Source organism: Bos taurus, chromosome 13 (assembly GCF_002263795.3).
Source record: "Bos taurus isolate L1 Dominette 01449 registration number 42190680 breed Hereford chromosome 13, ARS-UCD2.0, whole genome shotgun sequence".
Classification (NCBI taxonomy): Eukaryota; Metazoa; Chordata; class Mammalia; order Artiodactyla; family Bovidae; genus Bos; species Bos taurus.
In genome coordinates, this window is record NC_037340.1 from 27,781,338 (window position 1) to 27,808,269 (window position 26,932).

Genomic DNA, 26,932 nt, shown 5'->3' on the forward strand with positions numbered 1-26,932 from the left:
TCCTCCTGCCAAGTAGGAGACACATGTTTGATCCCTGGGTTAGGAAGATCCCCTGGAGATGGAAATGGCAACCTACTCCAGTATTCTTCCCTGGGAAATCCCATGGGCAGAGAAGCCTGGCAGGCCACAGTCCATGGGGTTGCCAGAGTCGGACACGACCTAGCAACTAAACAACAACACAAAACCTTGATTAATTCATGACTGGCAAGGTAACAATCCACATATAATTTCTGATACTCCTCTACAACTTTTACTTATAAACTACAGGTGTGTAACCACCTCAGTTCCTTAGAATAATATTCATTTATGAGTGATGGAAAATGCTCAAGATAATAATGAATGCAATAAATTAGTATATTTCTTGCTCATATAAAATTAAACATTAAGTTGACCATCCAGGTTTGGTATGGCAACCCCACTTCATGAGTTATCTGGAGTCACACTCCTCCAACTGAAGCTAGAATATGGCTCATTTACTCATGGCCAAATGTGGCTGCAAGGAAACACAGCTACCAACTCCAGAAAATCACAGACACACAACAACTCAGCCCATAACTAACCTTCCCAAATTTAAGTTCCACCGCCACACTGAGCTGCAAGAGAGGCTGTGGAGTGTAGTCCTTACTTGAAAGATAATGTCAGCTAAAAATAGTGTTCAAGTTTTTATGAAAAAAAGGAGAGAATAACTTTTGAAAATAAATTAGAAATCTTTGACACACATAAATCCTTTCTATACCAGAAATGACTCCTGTTTAAGGAGTTCTTTTATATTAATGAGAAAAAAATCTGGAAAATACATTTTCTTTCAAGGATACAGACTCAGAAATCATTTTCTTATTTTATGTATGTATATATTTTAAATTATTAAGTATAGAAAGCGTGTGTTTTGGTTCCATGTGGGTTTTTTTTTACTGAAGTGTAGCCAATTTTCAACATTGTGGTAGTTTCAGGTGTACAGAAAAATGATTTAGATGTATATATATATATATATATATATACACACACATATATATAGCTATATATATATATATATCTATGGATATAGATTTAGAAATATTCTTTTCCAGACTTTTCCATTATAGGTTATTACAAGATATTGCAAGTGTAGGTCTCTGTGCTATACCTTAGATCCTTCTTGTTTACCTATTTTATATATAGTAGTGTGTATATATTGGATTTCTCTGATGGTTCAGCAGGTGTAGAATCCACCTGTAGTGTAGGAGACACAGGAGATCCAGGTTAGATCCCTGGGTCAGGAAGATCCCCTGGAGGATGAAATGGCAACCCACTCCAGTATTCTTGCCTGAAAAATCCCATGGACAGAGGAGCCTGACAGGCTACAGTCCAAAGGTTCACAAAGAGTCAGACACAACTGAACAACCAAGCACAGCAAGCACCATGTGTATATATTACTACTAATCCCAAACTCTCTCTCTCCCCTCCGCCGCTATCCCCTTTGCTAACCCAGAAGTTTATTTTCTCTGTTAGAGTCTATTTCTTGCAAATAAGTTCATTTGTATCCGTTTTTTAGATTCCACATGTAAGTGATAGCCTATGATATTTGTCTTTCTCCGTGTGACTGACTTCATTCTGTCTGACTGACTTCACTATCACTAGAGATTAGTGATAATCCCTAGGTCCATCCATGTTGCTGCAAATAGCATTATTTCATTCTTTTTATGACTGAGTAATATTTCATTGTGTTTATAGACCAGATCTTATTTATCCATTTATCTGTTGACGGATATTTAGGTTGCTTCCATGTCTTGACTAAAGTACATGTATCTTTTTGAATTACAATTTTGTCCAGATATATGCCAAGGAGGTGGTTTGCAGGATCATATGGTAACTTTATTATTTTAAAGAAATACCATAGTATTTTCCATAGTGGGTGCAGCAGCTTACGTTCCCACCAACAGTAGAGTTCCTTTTTCTTCACACCTGCTCAAGCATTTATGACTTATAGACCTTTTAATGATGGCCATTCTGACTGGTGTGAGATGATATCTCATTGTAGTTTTGATTTGCATTTCTCTAATAATGAGCAATATTGAACACCTTTTCATGTGCTTGTTGGCCGTTTGTATATCTTCTTCAGAGAAATGTCTATTTAGGTCTTCTGCCTATTTTTTTGATTGGACTTTTTCTTATTAGATGTATAAGCTGTTTGTATATTTTGGAAATTAATCCCTTGTCAGTAGTTCAGTTCAGTTCAGTTCAGTCACTCAGTCATGTCCGACTCTTTGCGACCCCATAAATCACAGCACGCCAGGCCTCCCTGTCCATCACCAACTCCCAGAGTTCACTCAGACTCACATCCATCGAGTCAGTGATGCCATCCAGCCATCTCATCCTCTGTCATCCCCTTCTCCTCCTGCCCCCATCCTTCCCAGCATCAGAGTCTTTTCCAATGAGTCAGCTCTTCGCATGAGGTGGCCAAAGTACTGGAGTTTCAGCTTTAGCATCATTCCTTCCAAAGAACACCCAGGGCTGATCTCCTTTAGAATGGACTGGTTGGATGTCCTTGCAGTCCAAGGGACTCGCAAGAGTCTTCTCCAGCACCACAGCAAAAATTGTCAAAAGCATCAATTGTTTGGTGCTCAGCTTTCTTCACAGTCCAACTCTCACATTCATACATGACTACTGGAAAAACCATAGCCTTGGCTAGACGGACCTTTGTTGGCAAAGTAATGTCTCTGCTAGTAGAAGCATTTGCAAATATTTTCTCCCAGTCTGTAGGTTGTCTTTTCATTTGCTGTGCAAGAGCTTTGAAGTTTAATTAGGTCCCATTTGTTTATTTTTGTTTTTATTTCCATTACTCTCAGAGACATCCAAAAAATTATTGCTGTGATTTGTGTCAAAAGGTACTATGCCTATGTTTTCCATTAGGAGTTTAATCTTACACATATGTCTTTAAGTCATTTTAAGTTTATTTTCGAGTGGTGGGCTATAGTCCACAGGGTCACAAAGAGTCAGACATGACTGAAGAGACTGAGCACATAGCACACACATGGTATTAGAGAATGTTCTAGTTTCATCCTTTCACACGTACCTGTTCAGTTTTCCCAGCACCACTTACTGAAGAGACTGTCTTTTCTCAGTTGTATTTTCTTGCCTCCTTTGTCATAGATTAATTGACCATAAGGGTGTAGGTTTATTTCTGGGCTTTTGATCCTGTTCCATTGATCTATATGTCAGTTTTCCTGCTGGTACAATAATGTTTTTATGAATGTAGCCTTGCATTATAATCTGAAATCAGGGAGTGTAATTTCCTCAGCTCAGTTCTTCTTTCTCAAGATTGTTTTGACTATTCAGGATCTTTTGTATTTCCATACAAATTTTAAAATTTTTGTTCTAGTTGGGTGAAAAATGTCATTGGCAACTTTATAGGGATTGCTTCGAACCTGTAGTTTGCCTTGGATAACATGGTCATTTAAACAATACTGATTCTTCCAATCCTAGAACACAGTATATTTTTGCATCTATTTCTTTCATCTTCAATTTATTTCATCAGCATCTTACAGTTTTCAGAAAACAAGTCTTTTGCTTCCTTGGATAGTTTTTTTGTTTTGTTTTGTTTTTTTAGTCAGAGGATAATTGCTTACAAAGTTGTGTTGGTGCCAGGCTGGGCTCTCTGTGTATACTGCAGCTTTGCACTAGCTATCTATTTTACACGTAGTAGTGTACACATGTCAATGCTACTCTCTCAGTTCATCCCACCCTCTCCTTCCTCCACTGTGTCCACAAGTGCATTCTCTACACCTGCATATCTATTCCTGTCCTGCAATTAGGTTCTATTTTTCTAAATTCCATATATGTGGTTTAATATATGATTTTTGTTTTTCTCTTTCTGACTTACTTCACTCTGTATAACAGGCTCTAGGTTCATCCACCTCAGTTCAACTGACTCACCTTTGTTCCTTTTATGGCTGAGTAATATTCCATTGTATATATGTAACACAACTTCTGACCCACCTCCTAGAGTAATGGAAATAAACAAATAAGCAAACGGGACCTAATTAAACTTGAAAGCTTTTGCACAGCAAAAGAAACTATTAATAAGATAAAAAGACCTTCAGAATGGGAGAAAATTATTGCAAACAAAGCAGCTGATAAAGAATTAATCTCCAAAATATACAAGCAGCTCATGCAGCTCAGTCTCAGAAAAACAAACAACCTAATCAAAAAATGGGCAAAAGACCTAAACAGACATCTCTCCAAAGAAGACATTACAGATAGCAGACAAACACATGAAAAGATGCTCAACATCACTCATTATAGAGAAATGCAAATCAAAACTACAATGAGATACCATCTCACACCAGTCAGAATGACCATCAACAAAAATTCTACAAACAATAAATGCTGGAGATGCTGTGGAGAAAAGGGAACACTCTTGCACTGTTGGAGGGAATGTAAATTGATAGAACCACTATGGAGAACAGTATGGAGATTCCTTTAAAAACTAGGAATGAAATTACCATATCAACCCTCAATTCTATTACTAGGAATATACCCTAAAAAAACCATAATTCCAAAAGACACATGTACCCCAGTGTTCATTGCAGCACTATTTATAATAGCCAGCTAAGTCTTATTCATAGGTATTTTATGCTTTTTGATGCAGTGGTAAATGGGATTTTTTCCTTAATTTCTCTTCTTGATATTTCATTGTTAGTGTATAGAAATGAAGCACATTTCTATATATTAATTTTGCATCTAGCAACTTTACCTAATTCACTGATAAGCTCTATTAGTTTTCTAGTAGGGTCTTTAGGATTTTCTACCGTATATATCATGTCATCTACAAACAGTGACAGTTTTACCTTTTCCTTTCCAATTTGGATTCCTTTTATTTCTTTTTCTTCCCTGATTGCTATGGATAAGACTTCCAAAACAATGTTGAATAAAAGTGACCAGAGTGGACATCCTTGTCTTGTTCCTGATCTTAGAGGAAATGCTTTCAGCTTCTCACCATTGAGTATGATGTTAGTTGTGGATTTGTCATATATGGCCTTTATTATACTGAGGTATATTCTCTCTGTGCCCACTTTCTGGAGAGGTTTTATCATATATGGTTGTTGAATTTTGTTGAAAGATTTTTCTGCATCTATTGAGGTGGTTCTTATTCTTTAATATGTTGATGTGGTGTATCACGTTGATTGTGAAGGATTTTTTACCATAAATGGATCTTGAATTTTATCTAAACCTTTTTCTTCATCTATTGAAACGATCATATAATTTTTATTCTACAGTTTGTTAATATAGTCATGTCAGTTGATTTGCCAATATTGAACAATCCTTGGATCACTGGGATAAATCTCACTTGATCATGGTGTATGACATTTTAATGTCTTGTTGGAGTCAGTTTGCTAGTATTTTGTTGAGGATTTTTGCATTTATGTTCCTCAGTCATATTCACCTATAAGTTTATTTTTTGTGATATCTTTGTCTGGTTTTGGTATGAGCGTGGTGATGGCCTCATAGAATGAGTTTAGAAGTGTTCCTTCCTATGCAATTTTTGAAATAGCTTCAGAAAAGAAGGCTTCCTGATGGAAGTGACTGGTGCCTGCCCACTGGTGGAGCTGGGTCCTGACCCTCTGGTGGACAAGGCCATGTCAAGAAATACATCTAGAAGCAACTGTAGGCTCAGGAAGCCTTTAAACAGCCTGTCAGCTGATGCGTGGGACTGTCCCTGCCCAGTTTTCTGTTTGGTCTAAAACATCCCGGCACTGGAGCCTACAGGCTGTTGGTAGGGGCCAGGTCTCGATGTCAAAAAGTCAGTCTCCAGGAGAACTCAAGCAGATGAATGTTCCTTGACATGTCCACCATGAGTGTCTATGAACCAAAGGTGGGCCATAGCTATCTCCCACCTCCTCAGGGAACCCTCCAAGACCAGCAGTTAGGTCCAGTCAAAGCTCCTATAAAATCACTGCTTTTTCCTTGGGTCCTGGTGCACACGAGAATGTGTGCGCCTATTTCCCCCATCTTGTGGAGCTCCTGCAGTCAAGTTCTGCCAGCCTTCAAAGCTCAATGTTCCAGGGGCTCTTCCCAGTCCTAGACCCACAGGCTGGAGAGCCTGACATGGGGCTCAGAACTCTCACTCCTGTGGGAGAGTCTCTGTAATATAATTATTATCCAGTCCGTGGGTCACCCGCCAGGGCATATGGGATTTCACTATATCACAAGTCCACTCCTCCTACCTGTGTGCTATTCCCTCAGGAAAGCCTGGACTTGGGAACTGGATTTCCTTTCTAAACAATAGAGCAAAGAGTATGATTTCACTGTATTATCCTGATGTTTAGGGAGACAAGGAGGAGAGGAAGCACAGCCTTTGTTTCCTGGCAAATGGGCTGACAAATACATGTGGGAGACAGAAAAAGTAGGCTGGGGGGTGAGGAAGCTGAGGGTTGCCTGGAAACTAGACAACTGAAATGCTAGCAGCCCGGGAAGCATCAAACAGATAATAAACAAACAAAAAAATTAAACCTGCTCCGCTAGCAGCAATGATTCCAAGCCCATTTTGATCAGTTGAAGTTTTTGCACACATCACAACAAAACACTTAGAATGACTCTAAGCAACAACTGGAAGGCTAAATGCTAACACGGGAATTATGCTGTGTGTTTCTGTTTAAGTAGAAGACAAGAAGACAACTGCCTTTTAGACCCTAAGAACAAAATAGATAAAGCAGAGTTTTTACAAACAAATGACTTTCTTGATACTAATGGTTTTCTTCATTTTTTTTTTCTGCTAACACAGTAAAGGGGTATATCATCTGCAAATTTTTCAATGAAGACTGCCAATTAAAGTCATCTTAGGACTTTGTTGATGGTTCAGACTGTAAAGAAAGAATCTGCCTACAATGCAGGAGACCCAGGTTTAATCCTGTCAACTACAAATTGGCACTTACCAAGAGCTTTGCCAACAACCAAACAACAAAGGCATTTGCCATCTGCCTCTCTGGAGACTGAACCCCATGCCGCTATAGCTGTGGCCCTTCAACAATCCCTGAGGGAGTTCAGGGTGGTGTGAGGCACTCTGGCTCCAGGGAATCTGGTGGGACAAGTCTTTAGATAGTTAGATGCTTTTAGGAACAGATTTTATGATCTCAATCCTTGCATCTCCTCATATCTAGAGAACCACTAAATCCCTTCATGGTGACATCAGATCCTCATGACTAACAAAAGCCTGTTGTAAAATGAGTGCTTCGTGGCATTGAACTCCCTCTTCACCAAAATCTTGTATATTGACTTTCCCCCATTGCCACTTTGGAGCAGTCTCTCAGAGCTATCTCCCAGGCTGCAGTCCTCATTTTGCCCCACATAAAGCTTAACTCACAACTCTCAAGTTGTCCATTTTTTTTTTAGTTGACAATCCCTAGGTTGGGAAGATACCCTGGAGAAAGGAATACCCACTCCAGTATTCTTGCCTGGAGAATTCCATGGACAGAAGAAACTAGGGGCTACAGTCCATGGAGTCACAAAGAGTTGGACATGACAGAGAGACTAACACTTTGACTTTAGCCAAAATAAACCTCTTTTTTTATTCCCAAGGGCAGATTTGCTTGTGTGAATTATGCAGCTGCTGTTTTACTTTATCAGCCAGAGATTTTTTAAGTGTGTGAAAAGGAAATGGTTTTGAAAAGAGAATATGAGATTTATAATCTTTCAGAAATAGCATTTGGGGAGTTAATGAAGATAAGATTAAGTAGAGAAACATGTAACTCTTTACAAAACCACCACATAGATTTTTATGGATGGGAAACTCAATTTGTTTGGTCATTCACCAGTGCTCTAAGTATACTGTTTTGTTTAAAAGAAAGATAAAAAGGCCAAATTCAGGTCAAAGGAAACACTATGACCATTTATGCAACATTCATTTCCACAATCTAGTCAAGGGTCAGCATGCTCCAAAGGAAGGGAGGCTTAGGAATGAATGCATGAAATCTTTATCTAAAGAGTCTTGTTTGAATTAACATAAAAATAATAGCATGCTGGGAGAAACAATAATGACCTCAGATATGCAGATGTACCACTGTAATGGCAGAAAGCAAGGAGGAACTAAAGAGCCTCTTGATGAGGGTGACAAAGAGGAGAGTGAAAAAGCCAGCTTAAAACTCAATATTAAAAAAACCTAAGATCAAGGCATTTAGCCCCATCACTTCATGGCAAATAGAAGAGGAAAAGTTGGAAGCAGTGACAAATTTCCTCTTCTTGGGCTCTAAAAACACTGCAGAGTGTGACTGCAGGCTTGAAATTAGAAAGAGACTGCTTCTTGGAAGGAAAGCTATGAAAAACCTAGACAGTATATTAAAAAGCAAAGACATCACTTTGCCAACAACGGTCTGTATAGTCAAGGCTATGGTCTTTCCAGTAGTAATGTATGTACATTACAGCTGGACCATAAAGAAGGCTGAGTGCCGAAATCTGATGCTTTCAAACCGTGGTGCTGGAGAAGATTCTTGAGAGTCCTCTGGACAGCAAGGTAATCAAACCAGTCTGTCCTAAAGGAACTCAATCCTGAATATTCATTGGAAGGACTGATGCTGAAGCTGAAGCTCCAGTACTTTGGCCACCTAATGCAAAGAGCCAACTCATTGGAAAAGACCCAGATGCTGGGAAAGATTGAAGGCGTAAGGAGAAGAGGGTGACAGAGGATGAGATGGTTGGGTGGCATCACCAATGCAATGGACATGAACTTGGGCAAACTCTGAGAGATGGTGAGGGACAGGGCAGCCTAGTGTGCTGCAGTCCATGGGGTCACAAAGAGTTGGACACAACTTGGAGTCTGAACAACAACAATATCATGCCATGTGAACAAGCAAGAAAAAGTGAAAGTACCGTTTGTTTTATTGGAAATGGATTGTGACCAAAAAAAAAAAAATCACTGCACTGTATTGTTCAGTTCAGTTCAGTTCAGTTGTTCAGTCATGTCCAACTCTTTGCGACACCATGAATCACAGCATGCCAGGCCTCCCTGTCCATCACCAACTCCCGGAGTTCACCCAAACTCATGTCCATTGAGTCGGTGATGCCATCCAGCCATCTCATCCTCTGTCATCCCCTTCTCCCCCTGCCCCCAATCCCTCCCAACATCAGAGTCTTTTCCAATGAGTCAACTCTTCACATGAGGCGGCCAAAGTATTGGAGTTTCAGCTTTACCATCAGTCTTTCCAATGAACACCCAGGACTGATCTCCTTTACAATGGACTGGTTGGATGTCCTTGCAGTCCAAGGGACTCTCAAGAGTCTTCTCCAACACCACAGTTCAAAAGCATCAATTCTTCGGCACTCAGCTTTCTTCATAGTCCAACTCTCACATCCATACATGACCACTGGAAAAACCATAGCCTTGACTAGATGAACCTTTGTTGGCAAAGTAATGTCTCTGCTTTTTAATATGCTATCTAGGTTGGTCATAACTTGCTTCCAAGGAGTAAGCGTCTTTTAATTTCATGGTTGCAGTCACCATCTGTAGTGATTTTGGAGCCCAGAAAAATAAAGTCAGCCACTGTTTCCACTGTTTCCCCATCTATATCCCATGAAGTGATGGGACCAGATGCCATGATCTTCGTTTTCTGAATGTTGAGCTTTAAGCCAACTTTTTCACTCTCCACTTTCACTTTCATCAAAGGCTCTTTAGTTCCTCTTCACTTTCTGCCATAAGGGTGGTGTCATCTGCATATCTGAGGTTATTGATGTTTCTCCCAGCAATCTTGATTCCAGCTTGTGCTTCTTCCAGCCCAGCATTTCTCATGATGTACTCTGCATATAAGTTAAATAAGCAGGGTGACAATATACAGCCTTGACGTACTCCTTTTCCTATTTGGAACCAGTCTGTTGTTCCATGTCCAGTTCTAACTGTTGCTTCCTGACCTGCTTATAGGTTTTTCAAGACGCAGGTCAGGTAGTCTGGTATTCCCATCTCTTTCAGAATTTTCCACAGTTTATTGTGATCCACACAGTCAAAGGCTTTGGCATAGTCAATAAAGCAGAAATAGATGTTTTTCTGGAACTCTCTTGCTTTTTCCATGATCCAGTGGATGCTGGCAATTTGATCTCTGGTTCCTCTGCCTTTTCTAAAACCAGCTTGAACATCTGGAAGCTCACAGTTCGCATATTGCTGAAGCTTGGCTTGGAGAATTTTGAGCTTTACTTTACTTTACTAGTGTGTGAGATGAGTGCAATTGTGTGGTAGTTTGAGCATTCTTTGGCATTGCTTTTCTTTTGGATTGGAATGAAAACTGCCCTTTTCCAGTCCTGTGGCCACTGCTGAGTTTTCCAAATTTGCTGGCATATTGAGTGCAGCACTGTATTGTTCACTCAGTTCAGTTCAGTTCAGTCGCTCAGTCATGCCCGACTCTTTGCGACCCCATGAATCACAGCACGCCAGGCCTCCCTGTCCATCACCAACTCCCGGAGTTCACTCAAATTCACATCCATGGAGTCAGTGATGCCATCCAGCCATCTCATCCTCTGTTGTCCCCTTTTCCTCCTGAAAGGTTGTCGTTGAATCACGCGAAGACACTGGGATTCTTGGTTCCCGGAGGAGAAGAATTCAATCTGAGGCCAGAGACGAGGCTTGATCGCTCAGAGCTTTTGTGTAATAAAGTTTTATTAAAGTATAAAAGAGATAGAGAAAGCTTCTGATATAGGCATCAGAAGGGGGCAGAAAGAGTACCTGCTTGCTAGTGTTAGCAATGAAGTTATATACTCTCCAATGAATCCAAAGAACGTCTGGAGGTTGTAAAGACCTCACCAGACCTACTCCCATAATTTACATTTTAAGATTACAGAATTAGCCAGAAAATTTAATCCAGAGACTATCCTCATGCAGGATACATTATTGTTATATAATCCTAAGGAATGTAGAGAAGGAAAAAAAGGTTTGTCCTTTCTTCCTCCTTGAGAATTCCAGACCCTTCTTTCCTTGGGGACCCCTAGACTCCTTATCAACCTGCCTAGGAACTGACTCTCTCACTCCTGCCCCCAATCCCTCCCAGCATCAGAGTCTTTTCCAATGAGTCAACTCTCTGCATGAGGTGGCCAAAGTACTGGAGTTTCAGCTTTAGCATCATTCCTTCCAAAGAAATCCCAGGGCTGATCTCCTTTAGGATGGACTGGTTGGATGTCTTTGCAGTCCAAGGGACTCTCAAGAGTCTTCTCCAACACCACAGTTCAAAGGCATCAATTCTTCGGCGCTCAGCTTTCTTCACAGTTAGACAGCCCTAAAAACATTTTCCATAGTTTAGAGAAAAGAATCAGGAGAAAATTTTTTTGTAAGTACTCTTTAAGCATTCCCACATACAGGACAATTCATTCCTGAAATCTCATATAAACGGGTTCCATGTACATAGAGATTACAACCAAAAGTGCTGAAGTACAAGGATAAAAAGGAAGCCACAGTGATAGTCCATACATTTATGGGGACAAGATTATAGAATCATAAGTAACCTTTTCTCCCTGAAGTTGCCTGCTGCTGCTGCTGCTAAGTCGCTTCAGTCGTGTCTGACTCTGTGCAACCCCATAGACAGCAGCCCACCAGGCTCCACCGTCCCTGGGATTCTCCAGGCAAGAACACTAGAGTGGGTTCTGAAGTTGCCTACTCATCTTTTTTTCTTTTACAACATTTAAGCTGTTGTTGAACTCACACTGGAAATATGCCCCTTCCTGATATCTCACGATTAAAAAAAAAATCCCAAGCAACCCCACAAACAAGAAACAAGGCTTGTGTTTTTGAGGCAGAGGATAAAAACATAGAACGGTAGATGAAGGTTGGAGCATGTGTTCTGCATGCAATCCAGTGTTACCATGTCATCTATGATGAGGAAAAAAAGAGCTATCATCCAGACATCCCTGGCTCATTTTTTCAGGAGGGTAGATAGAATTGAATCCAGCAAGGAACCACAACCTGTGCCATCAACGCCAAGTGTGAATGAAACTGTAGCTTGCCCTCTGTCTCCTATTCCTAATGATCTTTCAGCTCTACCATCTCCCACTTCCTTTCCCTTCTTCTGTCAGGTATTTGGAAAAACATTATTCTAGGTATTTTCATAAAGGAGTTTTGGGATCAATTTAAAATTTAAATTGATCTGAAAAAAAAAAAGCATATTGCCCTCTCTAAAGTGGGTGGGCCCCATCCAATCTATTCAAGGCCTGACTAGAACTGGAGGCTGACTCTCCCCCTAATAAGAAGGAATTCTTCTTGTTTGCCTGCCTTGAGCTAGGGCATCAGTTTTATTCCTTCCTTCAGGTTCAAGTTGAAATAACAACTTCATGGGTCTCAAAACTGCCAGTTTTGGGCCTGGAATCACAATATTATCTCTCCATCACACCCAAGCCTGCATGTGTCTCCAGCTTACCAACAGCAGCCTCCATAATTGTATGAGCCAATTATTCATAATAAGTCAGTATTTCTCCCTCTCTTTCTCTCTCTCTCTACATATATGTATTTCAAATCATAAAATCAAAATGACTTATATATATAATATATAAGTATATACCATAAATATAATATATACTATAAGGATAATGTTGTTCAGTCACTCAGTCATGCCCAGCCCCATGGATGCAACACACCAGGCTTCCCTGTCCTTCACCATCTCTCAGAGCTTGCTCACACTCATGTCCATTGAGTCAGTGATGCCATTCTACTATCTCATCCTCTGTAATATATATGTGTATATATATATAACATATAGGTAATATATAAGTATATGCTATAAACATAATATAATCATATTATATAATATATAGCATAATTATATTAATATAATATAGTATAATATATAATATGCAATGTATACTATAAATATAGAATATAACAATGATATACAACATAATATAAAATATGTAGTCTGACACCCAGGTCTGTGTCCCTCACTCCACCATACAATTCTTCTGAGAAGTAAGACATGTTGTTTTGGAAAAAATAAGGGAGATAAGAACAAGAAAAATCATGTCCTTCAATACTGACAGATGAATTACTTAATCAAAAGCAAAAAACTGTCTAGAAAATGAGATACCAAGGCCATTTCTCACTAAGGCAGACAAAGAAAACAGGAATGCTTTTCAGACCACTACAAAGAATTGTGGCATCTCATAGTGACTATTTTCCCAAATCAACTGTAATGGTTTAGTTGCTAAGTTGTGTCCAACTCTTGTGACCCCATAAACTGTAGCCTACCTGGCTTCTCTGTCCATGGGATTTCTCAGGCAAGAATACTGGAGTGGGCTGCCATTTCTTTCTCCAGGGGGTCCTCCTGACCCAGGAATTGAACTGGAGCCTCCTGCATTGCAGGTGGATTCTGCAGGCAGGCTCCTGCATTGCAGGCCAATTCTTTACTGACTGAGCTACAAAGGAAGCCCCCATCAACTGTGATGGGTAATTAATACTTTAACAAGAAAAATTTGCACCAGGAATTCTTAGCAGCTTTACAGCAAAATGAAGAAACAAGAATTTGAAAATCAAATGGCAAGGACTATGACAGCTTCTGTGTTTACACAACGAGAAGAAGTAGGAAGTAATTAATAAGTAGTATTACTATGATCATGTACCTAACATTCCAGGTGCCTATGCAATATTGTTCTTTGCAGCAGCAGACCATCACCAGTCACATCCACAACTGGGTGCTGTTTTCACTTTGGCTCTGTCTCTTCATTATTTCTGGAGTTATTTCTCCACTTTTCTCCAGTAGCATATTGGGCACCTATTGACCTGGGGAGTTCATCTTTCAGTGTTATATCTTTCTGCCTTTTCATATTGTTCATGGGGTTCTCAAAGCAAGAATACTCAAGTGGTTTGCCATTCCCTTCTCCAGTGGACCGCGTTTTGTCAGAACTCTCCACTATGACCAGTCTGTCTTGGGTGGCCCTACACAGCATGGCTCATAGTTTCACTGAGTTAGACAAGGACAGCATATTAAAAAGCAGAGACATTACTTTGCCAGCAAAGGTCCATCTAGTCAAAGCTATGGCTTTTCCAGTACCCATGTATGGATGTGAGAGTTGGACTATAAAGATAGCTGAGTGCCAAAGAATTGATGCTTTTGAGCATCAAGATTCATCATGTTGATGAACACAGTTCAAAATGTTCAATGATGAACATTTTGAACATCAATGATCTTCTTCATCAGTGTTGAAGAAGACTCTTCAAGGCCCTTGGACTGCAAGGAGATCAAACCAGTCAATCCTAAAGGAAATAAGTCCTGACTATTCATTGGAATGGAGAAGGCAATGGCACCCCACTCCAGTACTCTTGCCTGGAAAATCCCATGGACTAAGGAGCCTGGTAGGCTGCAGTCCGTGGGGTTGCTAGGAGTCGGACACAACTGAGCGACTTCACTTTCACTTTTCACTTTTATGCATTGGAGAAGGAAATGGCAACCCACTCCAGTGTTCTTGCCTGGAGAATCCCAGAGACAGGGGAGCCTGTTGGGCTGCTGTCTCTGGGGTCGCACAGAGTTGGACACGACTGAAAGTGACTTAGCAGCAGCAGCAGCAGCAGCATTCATTGGAAAGACTGATGCTGAAGCTGAAACTCCAATACTTTGGCCACCTCATGTGAAGAACTGACTCATTGGAAAAGACCCTGATGCTGGGAAAGATTGAAGGCAGGAGGAAAAGAGGACAACAGAGAACAATATGGTTGGATGGCATCACTAACTCGATGGACACGAGTTTGAGCAAGCTCCAGGAGTTGATGATGGACAGAGAAGCCTGGCATGCTGCAGTCCATGGGGTCGCAAAGAGTCAGACACGACTGAGCAACTGAACTGAACTGAACTATGGTCTTCTTATTCAGTGTTCACAGAGGACTGAAGATCATCTAAAAGATAAACCCTCAGCTTCTTCCCAGGGAGTTGACTATTTCAAAGTTTAGAGCTGTGAGGCAAAAGAGAGGAAGGAAGTGTAGACCCCACACACACACACACTTGCTCTGGCTCTTCAAAAGCAGAGCCATTGGCCTTAGTATCCAGATGCTTGTCTGAGGATGCTCTGATGAACAGAAGCCTCACTTCTCATCCTGGGAGACACTGCAATGCCAGGTATCAATAAGAGGAAAGCAACCTATTAGAGGCATTTACATGCACTTGTTTGAATCCCTGTTTCCAGTTCTTCAGGGTATATACCTGGGAGTGGAATTGTTGGGTCACGTGCTAATTCTGTTGAACTTTTTGAGGAACTCATTCTCAGAATATTTGGAGCCAATGGTGAACTGAATCTAACTAAAGCTCAAACAAAATGCAGACTCAGCTCAGTTACACAGTAGATGACTGATGTGGCCATTACAATGCTGGCCCAACAGCAGAAGGGGTATACACTTTACCAGACAGCACGATGATTTACTTCTGGCATTATTTTCGGTGGGTTGTTTTTTCATTTGTTTTTGGCCACACCACACAGCTGTGGGATCTTAGTTCCCCCAACCAGGGACCCAACTCAAGCCCTCAGCAGTGAAATCAGAGTCCTAACCACTGGATCACCAAAGAATTCCCTTGGCGCTATTTTTGCAGCTGTGTTAAGATATAACTTGTTATTGTTCAGTCTCTTATGTCCGACTCTGCGACCCCATGGACTGCAGCACAGCAGGCTTCCTTGTCCTTCACTATCTCATAGAGTCTGCTCAAACTCATGTTCATTGAGTCAATGATGCCATCCAACCATCTCATCCTCTGTCGCCCCTTCTCCTCCTGCCTTCAATCTTTTCCAGCATGAGGGTATTTTCAATGAGTTGGCTTTTTGCATCAGGTGGCCAAAGTATTGGAGTTTCAGCTTCAGCATCAGTCCTTCCAATGAGTATTCAGGGTTGATTTCCTTTAGGATTACATGCCTTAAAATTCACCCATTGTAAGTGTACAATTCAATCATGTTTATTCTAATAGAGCTGTGCAATCCTCATTACCAATCTTTGCATTCATCAACCCAGTTTTAGAATATTTCCATCAACTCTTCAAAATCTCCTCAAGCTCATTTGCAGTCAAAGCTACTTCCAGCCCCAGGCAACCACAAGTCTGCTTTGTGTCTATGCTACCCCTTTCTTGACATTTCATATATATGGAATCACGGTATAGGGAGATCATAATTTAGATAGTCTTTGGATCTGGTTCCCAAGTGTGTATATTTTTCTACCACTAGCTCAGATGTGCATTAAAATATATCTTTACTTCCTCTCCAGCCAGTCCTGGCCCTATAGGAGTGTAGGAAAATCCACTCTTGAACATCTTGGAGGCCTTGAGTGAAGGCTCTCCTTTCATGGGGTCATGGAACAATCCAAGAGGGCTTTTGGTATCCACTGGAGTTCAGGCCAGTTATTCTTCAGCCCACGTTAACTTGATCAGCCCATTGATGCTGGTACCCTCACCATCTACCATAAAGCTTCTACTAAGGAGAAGGCAGGTCACTCTGTTATTTCCAGTAACAAGCCTGGATTCCAGAGCCTGCTGAAGCTGTGACCCTGTTTCAGCTGAAGCTGTGACCCAGACTGTGAACTGTGGACCCAGTTTCCAGGGTCCAACAGATGCCTCATCAGCTGTGTCACTCCCAGAGCTGGCTATGGTCCTAATAGTGTAGAGGTTGAGGCGTCACTCTTTGATGCTCAGGAGACGACCAGCCTCCACCCAACTCCCACTCTGGGGGACTCACTCTTCCTCTCAACTGCCATGAAACCCCCCCCCCCCACCTGGGTTCTCTGCACTCTACCTCCAGGACACCTGGGGTAGATGATGTATTTACTGGGGTTGGGCTTTCTCTAAAGACAAGAGAAAGGTTGATCTTGCAAACACTCCTATGACAGGAAACACAAAGTGATTAGCTGCCTTCTCAAAAAAAAAAAAAAGGAGGGGCACCGAAAGCATGAAACAAATGAGTATCTCGCTAAATAGTCTACCACACTGCTTTGCATTCACCTACCACAAAACCACATCAGTGAACAGCGGAAAGCATATCATAATTTCAGTTTTCTTAGCTGCACTTAGATTCTATCTACTTACAGAAGCATGAGAGAGGAAGGAGGCACCCCTCTGAACTACTTAGGCTAAGAAACAGAGTTGGTTCTAACCCCAGCAGTAAGAATAGCAACTCACATTGTGCATCAGGCATGGTTCTTAGTGTTTTACATGTATTATCTCTTAATCCTCACAGTGACATTAGGCAGTAAGCTCTGTGTATCCAAATCCTTTATTTAAAGCCCTTGGCACAAGCTGTTCCTGAACCCAGAATTTTTTGGACTTTACAAGGTAATAAGGTGCATGTAATTTACAAAACATAATTTCCCCAAGAGGCTCCAAAACAGATCTCATATAAACTAAATAAGGTGCCTTCAATGAAACAATCATATCAAGTGGTGCAAATATAGACAGTAACTTTACATTAGTTTGGGTCAGTTTTGCCACCAAAAGAACTGGGGAAGGCATTGAATTCTGAGATCTTTGGAATTTAGGATCTGTATTAGAGGCCCCATTTTACAGATAAAGAGAATGAAGCACAGCAAGATTAGGTAGCTTGTCCAGGGTCACACAACTATGATGTGGTGGGAATGCTCAATGTTTCTGAAACAAGTGGTTCTGATCAGTTTTCCTACCAGAAACTCATCCACTCCCAACCTTCGCACTCCACAACTAGGGACAGTCTTGTGTATAACACCGACCCCCACCAGCCATTCCCCACCCATCCCATCTCCCCCCTGCCCCTCTAATGAGTATTAGATTCTCTGATACTCATTTTCTCTCTCCTTGGTGGTTTAGTTGCCAAGTTGTGTGGACTTTTTGGGAGCCCATGGACAGTAGCCCACCAGGTTCCTTTGTCCATGGATTTTCCTGGCAAGAATACTGGAGTGGGTTGCCATTTCCTTCTCCAAGGGATCTTCCTCACCCAGGGATCAAACCTGGGATTCCTGCATTGCAGATGGATTCTATTTAAAATAATGGAAGTAAGGCAGCAGAGTTGACTTGCCCCTAACAAGCCCAGGAGGGACTGGAACTGGGTGTGGGGCAGGCCCTGATTTGCTTGTCCTCTCTACCTTGAGTGGGCTTCTCTGGTAGCTCAGAGGGTAAAGCATCTGCCTGCAATGTGGGAGACCTGGGTTCAATCCCTGGGTCAGAAAGATCCCCTGGAGACGGGAATAGCAACCCACTCTAGTATTCTTGCCTGGAGAATCCCATGTACGGAGGGGCCTGGTAGGCTACAGTCCACATGGTCTCAAAGAGTCTGACACGACGGAGCGACTTTACTTTCTTTCTACCTTGAGCAGGAGGTTAAATCTCAGGATGGTGTTAAGGGCCGGGTAAGAAGAGCTGGCCTGGAGCAGGCCGTCTAAATAGAGGAGTTGAATCTCTAAATAGAGGAGTTGAATCCTTCAGGATACCAGGAGAGGGCGCGTTTCCCTTTTTTCTATTTGGATTAGGGTTGTGTGTAGGGGTTTTTTTGTCTGTTTTTTTTTTTTTTTTTTTCGTTTCTAACCAGAGAGCAGCTTCGATGTGCATCAATGTGCTTGGTATCCCGCTGATTTAAGCGGCGTCAGCCACTTCATTCATAAATTAAGTTCTCTCTTGTGATGTCCTTCTTGGTCTTCGGCACAAACCTGCCCCTAGGCCCTCTCTCCCTTAATTTTTGTTTTCTTATCTTACACCGGGGGCCTATTACCGGGAGAACCGGCCGCACTGGCTTGGCCCAGACCCTGACCTTGGGATCAGACGCCTGTGTCTGCGCCCTTGCTAATCCCTTCTTGCAGTGTTTAGTTTGCAAACCAGGGCGGCTCTCCCTCTTTCTGTGTCTTGTTTCCTCCCATTTCACTCTGTCGTGTCCAGAGGCATCCACCCTCCTCTAGTTCAGTAAATCAGTACCACTGCTTTTCAGATACAATCCAGGTTAATCCAGGAATCCCACCTGTCTGGAGCATTTGAAGCCTCTGAGTGTCAACGGTTGGCCTGTTCCCCGGCAACAAAAGCCTCAGAAAAATCCTGCTGGCTCTGTGTTTTTAATTAAAAGTCTGTTTCAAGGGCAAAATCGGGTGGAAAGCAGTGCGTGCTCAATTAACTGTATCTAAATGTAAGCCCTTTAACAAGAGACTGAGGGTTCATCTCCCTCTTTCTGTGGGATGCAGCGACCCCCTGTGGCTCGACTTCTAAAAGGACTTTCTTCGACGACGACCGATTGCTCACACTTCATTTACTTAACAGTTTGCTTTAATTAACCCCGTCCTTCACGGCCGTCACACTAACACCTTGGCGCAGTCCGTATTAACCCGGCTCGGGGCCTTGACCACGGGCTGGTGGAGGAAAAAGGAGGGGCGGAGCGCTGGGGCGGGGCCTACGGGGTTGGCCTACCGAAGGGCGGGGCCTGAGGGGCAGGGCCTGATGGGCGGGGCCTGGGAAATTCCCGGGTGGAGATGAGTAGGCTGGCGCGGCGGTCAGCTGAGCAGCGCTGGGCGGGGTCGCGAGGCCGCAAATCAACCTAAAGCTCCCCAACCCCCGCCGCTGCCCCAGCGGGTCTCCTGCTTGGCGTCTGCCTCTGGGTCCGGAGCCCTCTCCCAGCGGGCATCATGCCGAGGAAGCAGTGACCCGAGGGAGGCTGGAGCCGGGCGCCGGTGAGCTAGGGCGTGGGGCGGGCAGGGTCTCCCTTTCCGCCCTGGAAGCTGTTCCGAAGCCCCCTACCCTGCGACCCGGAGCCGGTAGGGACATGGGTGGCGAGGGGTGGGGCGTCTCCTCCAGTGGGACGGCGGCGCTTGCTAGGAGGGTTTCCAGGCCCTGGCGATCTTGACCTGGTGCCAAAGGGCAGCAGGGGCGTCCATCCCAAAGTGCCCTTCCCCCTTTTTTACCCGCCAGGCTGGCCGCAGGTGACTTCCTCTGTAGGTCATGAAGGTGGTTTAAGGGTGACATGCTTCCGCAGATTGGGGATGATTATACAGCCGGTTCTTCATTATAAGAGAAGGGGTTAAGGACACACCTTCGAGAGACGTAAAAACTAGCTCCACGAGAAGACCCAGTACACTGAAGAGCCAGTGGCCGCTCTCTAAGGTGATGGGATTACTGAACAGCTGAAAGGAATCTTCATAAACCGTTGTGTCTGGGGGAGCTTGTGTGTGTGTTTATGTGTGTAGGTATAGATACATACGTAGAGAATATGAATATTTGCTGAGGCGAGAATCTCAGAGGGGTTGTTTCTGTTGTGTAAGCAGTAGGCAGTAAGCATCACTAAGAGAAAATGTAACTCAGGTTCCAGCTAGGCTCCTTCCTCCTCCAGGAAAACTGTTGTTGGAAATTATGTGCCACAGAACTGCGTAAGGTTGAAGTGGGAAACCGAAACTTTGAACATCAAAAGCCTAGGATCGATCTGGTTAAGCAAGCGTCACTATTAGCAATGGGTTTCCGTGGTGGCTCCGTGGTAAAGAATCCTCCTGCAATGCAGGAGATGCAGGTTTCTGGGGAAGGAAATGGTAACCCACTCCAGTATCCTTGCCTGGGAAATCCTAAACAATTATTAACAGAAGAACCTTTCATGCTTGCTCCTTGACTGAAGGAGAGAAGAGCAAGGGGGCCCTGGCCACCTCCCCCAACTCCAAGATAGGCCCAGTTTGGAAGGGACTGGCCAGGTGTAGTATTTTTTTTTTCTTTTTTGGTAATTGACCACAAGTTGCATATTATGCTGTGGACTCTGACTAAACACCAAAAAAAAAAAAAAAATCAGACTGTATTTTTGAAAGGAACTGGTCATTGTTTTACCTTCCCATGCGATCCCCCACCTTAGGTAGAGGCACAGGTGTCTTCCCTTCTCCTAGCCTCACTCTTTCTGAATTTTATAAAGACTTGGAGTGTTTGGTATGTTCTTTGGAATTTATGGAATAGTAAATTCAAAGGAAAAGAGGGAAATTAAACTGTGTTTTGAAAATCTGTTTCACTCAGAAAAAAAATTAAGTTTTCTTTTTCATTTTGACATATGTATATATGGGTTGAGTGATGAAATACGTGTTATGAAATGATGCCCAGATACCTTTGTAGTGATGTTTTTAAAATAGTAATTTTCAAAATAAGTTTAGTTCAAGAATCTGGAAATGAGTGCCATTGAAAAACTGTAGGAAAAACTCGTAATACTAGTTATGTTGGATTTGTTGCCTACTGAGCAGAAAGTGTTTTACAAGTGTAAGGCTTTTACTTCATAACTTGATAGTTTCATTTGATTTCAACAAATGTTTACTGAGAGCCTGCTCTCGGTGTGTCAGTCTCTAGGAACAATAAACACCTTGACTTAGGTTTGATGGGAAAGTTGACTGGCATGGGATAATATAGTACTTTGCATAAAAGAACCAAGCGACTGAAATACATAAAGCACTACTGGGTACTCAGAGGAAAGTGTAGGTCTTTTTACATAAGACAGCTATTTGAGCTGGACGTTAAACTGTCCAGTAGACGTTTGCCAGGGTAATAGCAAGTCTAGGCATCTCGAGGAAGGATAGAAAAGCAAAAGAAGGCCAGAAACTGTGAACTCTTTAATGTGCCCCAGGCATGAGTGGTGTTGGTGACAGGAGATGGTACTGGTGGGTAAGTGGGGGCCAGACTCTGAAAAGCCGTGTTTGCTTTGCTCGGGAGCTGGAGCTCTGTCTGTATGGGAAGGGTAAAAGTAGGAGGATGCTCTTATGCTGGGGAAGAAACCATGGAGGTACTGGGGCTGCAATGGAAAGAGATGAGTCAGACAATGGAGGAAGCTATGTAAATTGATCAGCATCTATTTGTTGAACCCCCATATGTTTTTAGGAATGTTCTGGGTGCTAGAGACAGTGCAGTGAACAGAATAGACAAAAGCCCTTTCCTCTATGGAAGACAACATTGCCGTAGGCCAGATAAGACAAGAGAACCTGACCTAAGCTGGTGGAGATTGAGAGGAAGTGGGAGTGACAGGACTGGGTGACCCTTTAGATTCGCGGGAAGAGGAAATAGGAGTCATCAAGTGTAGCTCCTGCCCTGGTAGATGAGGCTAAGTCTTTTTCCATTTTCTGTATGTCCAAAAGTCAGACTGCCATTTCTGGCATAAAAGGTAAGGCCTCTTTTGCCCCGTAATAGGGTGTGTACTTTGAGTTCTTTTTCCAGGATTGTGAAGAATTTTGTTGGTGCAATCTTAGAATGTTACTCAATCCCCTTGAAAAGCCAAGCCAGAATCTGCCAATAGCCAACTATTCTCTACGGTCAGGAAATAGGTTTTCACTGTTTAAAACTAATTTTTGCGTGTGAGGGGTAAACCTGGGAGTACTTAGCAAATTCAGAGAATCAGCCACACCAGGGTAAGGGCATGGGTTTATTCTGTATTATTCTTGCTAGTCCAAAGTCCAGTGGGTGGAAGTCAGTATAAGGCAGATTTTTGTTGGATACAAAATGACTCTGGCAGTCACCAGCCATCCTGGAATAGAATGGGCAGTTGCCTGCTAAGGTCATGTGCCTATTTCTTCTGTCGTTGAAGTCATTCAAGCCTGGTCTATATGCCCATCTGCCATGGAAACCAGCAGGACATTCTTGCATCAAATAAGAAGTTGGGCAGGGTCATTTTTAAGACCGACTCAGGAATGCAATTCAAGCTCATGCCTACAAAGCCAAGTCACTGCTATAATTACTTGACCTCTGGAATTAAGAAGGATTATTATAATCAGGAATTCAAATAGCGAATCTGGCAATAAAATCTAGAGATTTTGCTTTTGATTTCCACCTTCCAGGTGGTTCCCATTCTTCCTCATTGGTGAAATCTTGACATATCCATGCTTAATTATTAATTCACCCTTCTGCCTAGAAATGATGCATTTCTGATTCAGATTGGTTGGGTTTTTATGAGAAATTCAGTTACTAAGCAGGCAGAACCTTGCAGTAAATGGCTTAGGTCCAGTTTCCATTACCTTTAAGGATGTTTGTATGTAAGGATTTAAGGATTTAATCCTATCTGCATTTTCTCAATTGAAAATAGTTCAAGGGGATGCTAAACATTTAGAGAACTCAGCTTTCTCTACCTGGCATTCTACAAGTAGACATCACACATATACACTGTATTGTGACAGCTTCTAATGATGGCCCCTCAAATATTTAAAGTCATAAAATGCACTTTGAGTCACCAAAAATCAATTAAATTGCTTTTAGCAAAAGTTTGGTTACAGTATTTATATGCTTATGTTTGGCATTTATGCTAACTTCTTATTGCTATGATGTTTAAATAACCAAATAATTTTTTTCTAGCAATGCTGCATAACAAAGAATTCACTATAATTGGGACAGGCATTTGTATTAGTGAGAGAGGGTAGCATGACCATGAGGGTACTGGGATATATGTGTAGAACAGTGGGAACTAGACCATGATCTTGATAGAACCTTAAAAATACTTTTTACAGCTCTTTTGAGCCAAAAGCAACCATAATGATCATCATTTGCTAGACAAGTCAGTAAACCATCGCAGGAGGTCTTCTCAAGGTCACACATCTGGTTAGTGTCTTCCAGTTTATTTTTGTATTGTCTCCCTTATTATAACTCTGTTTTTTGTTTTGTTTTTTTTCCTCATGCTCTATTAAAACCTGGGCAACCAGAAAGTTGGTAAGCAGAACTGGTTTTAATTGTTATGGTTGTATCTCAAGTCTTGGTGGAGATATAACAAAAAGTCAAGGATGAAAAGTATCTAAAGGAACCGTACTTCTTCCCCTTCCCTTCCCTCCTCTCTCCTCCCTTCTGTTCATGCATCCCCTCCCCTCATCTTTCCCTCTGCTTTAGATACTTTTTTTTAATCTGTTAAATGTTTCCTTTTACTTTTGAAAAGTATAGTCTAATCCTTGAAAATTTGAGGAAATTTAATATTGACAAGTGAATAAAACATGTTACAAGGATTTTGCCTTTGTCAGGTATTTAGAATTCTCTGCAAAATAGATAGGAGCACTTTTTATTTAGTAAAAACCCATTTTTATGAAATTTCAGCTCCAGCATAGTTCTGTGAAAAAGTGAGTTTTATGGAAAGCCAGAAACTGGCTTTTTCCAAATTATTATCATCCAAATTATTTTATGCAAAATAACCCAAATAATTTTATTGGGGAAAACAAAAGTAGTCTCTTCTGGTCACCTCATGCCAAGAAACAGCACACTTCGGCAGTGTACCTCTTTCTTAATAATCAGGATATGTAAAACACAGCTGCTTTCAAAAGACTTAGAATGCTTTATCCATGTTTAACACTTCATAGAATCGCCATCCTCATTAAAGAATTCCAAGGATGCCTTTCCTGTGCTGGCTGCTCTAGAGAAGTCAGCAGGCCGTCAGTGCCAGGGCCCGCTCTCCCCTCAGCAGTGGCACTGTCTCTAATCCTACAGGTATCTTGCACTGTCTCTAATCCTATAGGTGCCTTTAGACCGAGAGCAGATCAGTAGGCTCTCAGTTCTGGGAGGGCTCCAGAGAGCCCAGGAATTGCCTCCTGCCAGAGTGGGGAAGAAGCAGTGCTCTGCCCTCCGAGGGTTTGTTGCATTCACTTACGAGCACTAATAGCTGGTACTTTCCCCAGCTTCTCCCCTCACACATTGAGGAACTTAACAAAAACCATAACCAAAGTGTCCCTGGTAGTCTTTTAGAGAAACAGTCGTTTGTACTTGGCCCTCCTACCAGCAGTGCCAGGTTCCTTTGGCACGTGTGGGAGCTATTTACAAGGATGTGGTTCTTGGGACACAGTGACAATGTAAGTTAGTAGTAAGTAACCTGTTTGTAAGCAATTCATTGCTAAGAAGTAGGAAGAAAAAGGCTTCTGGAAGCCTTAGTTATTTGTTTAAGATTGCTGGTAGTGCAGGATGGATGGATGAGGTAGAATCTGAACTTTGGGTAAGTTGAATGGGGCAGCCTCGCACGCTCATCTAGAGCACACACCCAGAGGTTATGATACAGTGCTACATGAGAGAGCACTTCTCTCCCCTCAGCTTCCAGTGACCCTGCAGTGCCTCATGAAAAGACGAATCATCATCTTTGTGAAATGTGGAAATGAAAACATTTGCCCACAGTCTTTGATTTCTGTGCTTGCTGAAGTGTGGTAGGCCATACAGAAATACAGTTGGGATATACCCATCTATCTTATTTATGGGAAGGGCATACACACTCCAGTAGTCTTGCCTGGAGAATCACATGGACAGAGGAGCCTGGCAGGCTACCGTCCCTGGGGTCGCAGAGAGTCAGACACAGCTGAGCAACCAACCCTGCATTTTATTTGTGGCCACAGTGACCCCTTTACAAATTATATGCTTAAAATAGTCTCAGAATATGCAACAACTAAGCAAGATTTTCTCAGTCTTTTTAGCGTGATTTGCAAAAGTAAACTATGAAAGCCTAGGTATTCAGTGGTACCTTCATTGTATGACAGGGCTGGGTTTTAGAATCATCCTTAATGCTCGATTGTGCCTTTCATTAAGTGACCTTGGATGAGCTCCATGAATTCAGTTCTGTCACCCAGGAAATACCCATCTAGTTGAGTTTTAGTGAGGATTAGACCTTGACACTCTGGTGTGATGATTGAGCACATAGTAATTATCTGAAATATGTTAGTTCTCCCCTTCCTCTTAGCCAAAAATATGAGAAATAAAATATGGAGATTCTGTAACAGTTAATTATTGAGATATAATTCATATACCATACAGTTCACCCAAAATATGGAGATTTGAGCTTAAAACATTTTCTGGGAAAAAATCAACTTCATAATACTTTGCCCACATCTACAAATACATACACAGAAACCCTCTTGAACACTTCATATTAGGATTTCTTACCATCTTGATATTATTCCCATCTCTTCCTCCTCCATCATCCACCTCCTCACTGTACTCCTTTATATATTCTTATGCACAGACATGTACATACAGACTGAAGCAAGGATGTATCTTTCTTGTTTGAACGGAAGAATCAAGCTTGCTCAAAATGTAATGGGAAAGAAAGTCAGCCCCTTCTAGAATACTTCTTAGGACTTGCACATGGGTTTGTGGACTCCTGGGGACCCAATGCAGAGGGAGATGGTTATATTTTCAGTTTGTGATTTTTCTATAGGAACTGCTACCATGTCCCACCAACCACTTAGCTGCCTGACTGAGAAGGGGGACAGCCCCAGTGAAACCACAGGAAATGGACCCCCCAATCTGGCTCACCCAAACCTGGACACGTTCACCCCACATGAGCTGCTGCAGCAGATGAGAGAGCTTCTAATCGAGAACCATCAGCTGAAAGGTAAGCGAAACCTAACCCCATGTTTCTCCATTCACCCGCGGCCTTTGGGAACACAGTCCTTTGGTAATAGCTTGTAGGTGAATCCCTTTCTCTGCACCTGGTTCCCTGGGGAGAGATAGAGCACAGGACTAGCTCTTCAGTTCAGTTCAGTTCAGTTCAGTCGCTCAGTCGTGTCCAGCTCTTTGCGACCCCATGAATCACAGCATGCCCGGCCTTCCTGTTCATCACCAGCTCCCGGAGTTCACTGAGACTGTCCATCAAGTCAGTGATGCCATCCAGCCATCTCATCCTCTGTCATCCCCTTCTCCTCCTGCCCCCAATCCCTCCCAGCATCAGAGTCCCTTCCAATGAGTCAACTCTTCACATGAGGTGGCCAAAGTACTGGAGTTTCAGCTTTAGCATCATTCCTTCCAAAGAAATCCCAGGGCTGATCTTCAGGATGGACTGGTTGGATCTCCTTGCAGTCCAAGGGACTCTCAAGAGTCTTTTCCAACACCGCAGTTCAAGAGCATCAATTCTTCGGCACTCAGCCTTCTTCACAGTCCAACTCTCACATCCATACATGACCACAGGAAAAACCATAGCCTTGACTAGACGAACCTTTGTTGGCAAAGTAATGTCTCCGCTTTTGAATGTGCTATCTAGGTTGGTCATAACTTTCCTTCCAAGGAGTAAGCGTCTTTTAATTTCATGGCTGCAGTCGCCATCTGCAGTGATTTTGGAG

At 42.3% G+C, this 26,932-nt stretch overlaps 1 protein-coding gene across 6 annotated transcripts in view; it reads left to right on the forward strand.

Moving 5' to 3' along the window:
- Positions 1-19,459: 19,459 nt before the first annotated feature.
- The window catches only part of OPTN (optineurin), a 38,869-nt gene continuing 31,396 nt past the window's right edge, over positions 19,460-26,932 (forward strand). Inside the window, exons 1-3 of one of the 6 annotated variants that reach the window (XM_005214208.5) lie at positions 19,483-19,585; positions 23,363-23,453; positions 26,032-26,208. In XM_005214208.5, coding sequence (XP_005214265.1) covers positions 26,043-26,208 — 166 coding nt within the window. In that variant the 5' untranslated portion in view covers positions 19,483-19,585; positions 23,363-23,453; positions 26,032-26,042. Of the gene's footprint in view, positions 19,670-19,792; positions 20,016-23,362; positions 23,454-26,031; positions 26,209-26,932 lie in introns of those variants that run through there. The other 5 variants (XM_025000708.2, NM_001034602.1, XM_059892685.1 and 2 more) reach the window with 5 other exon arrangements.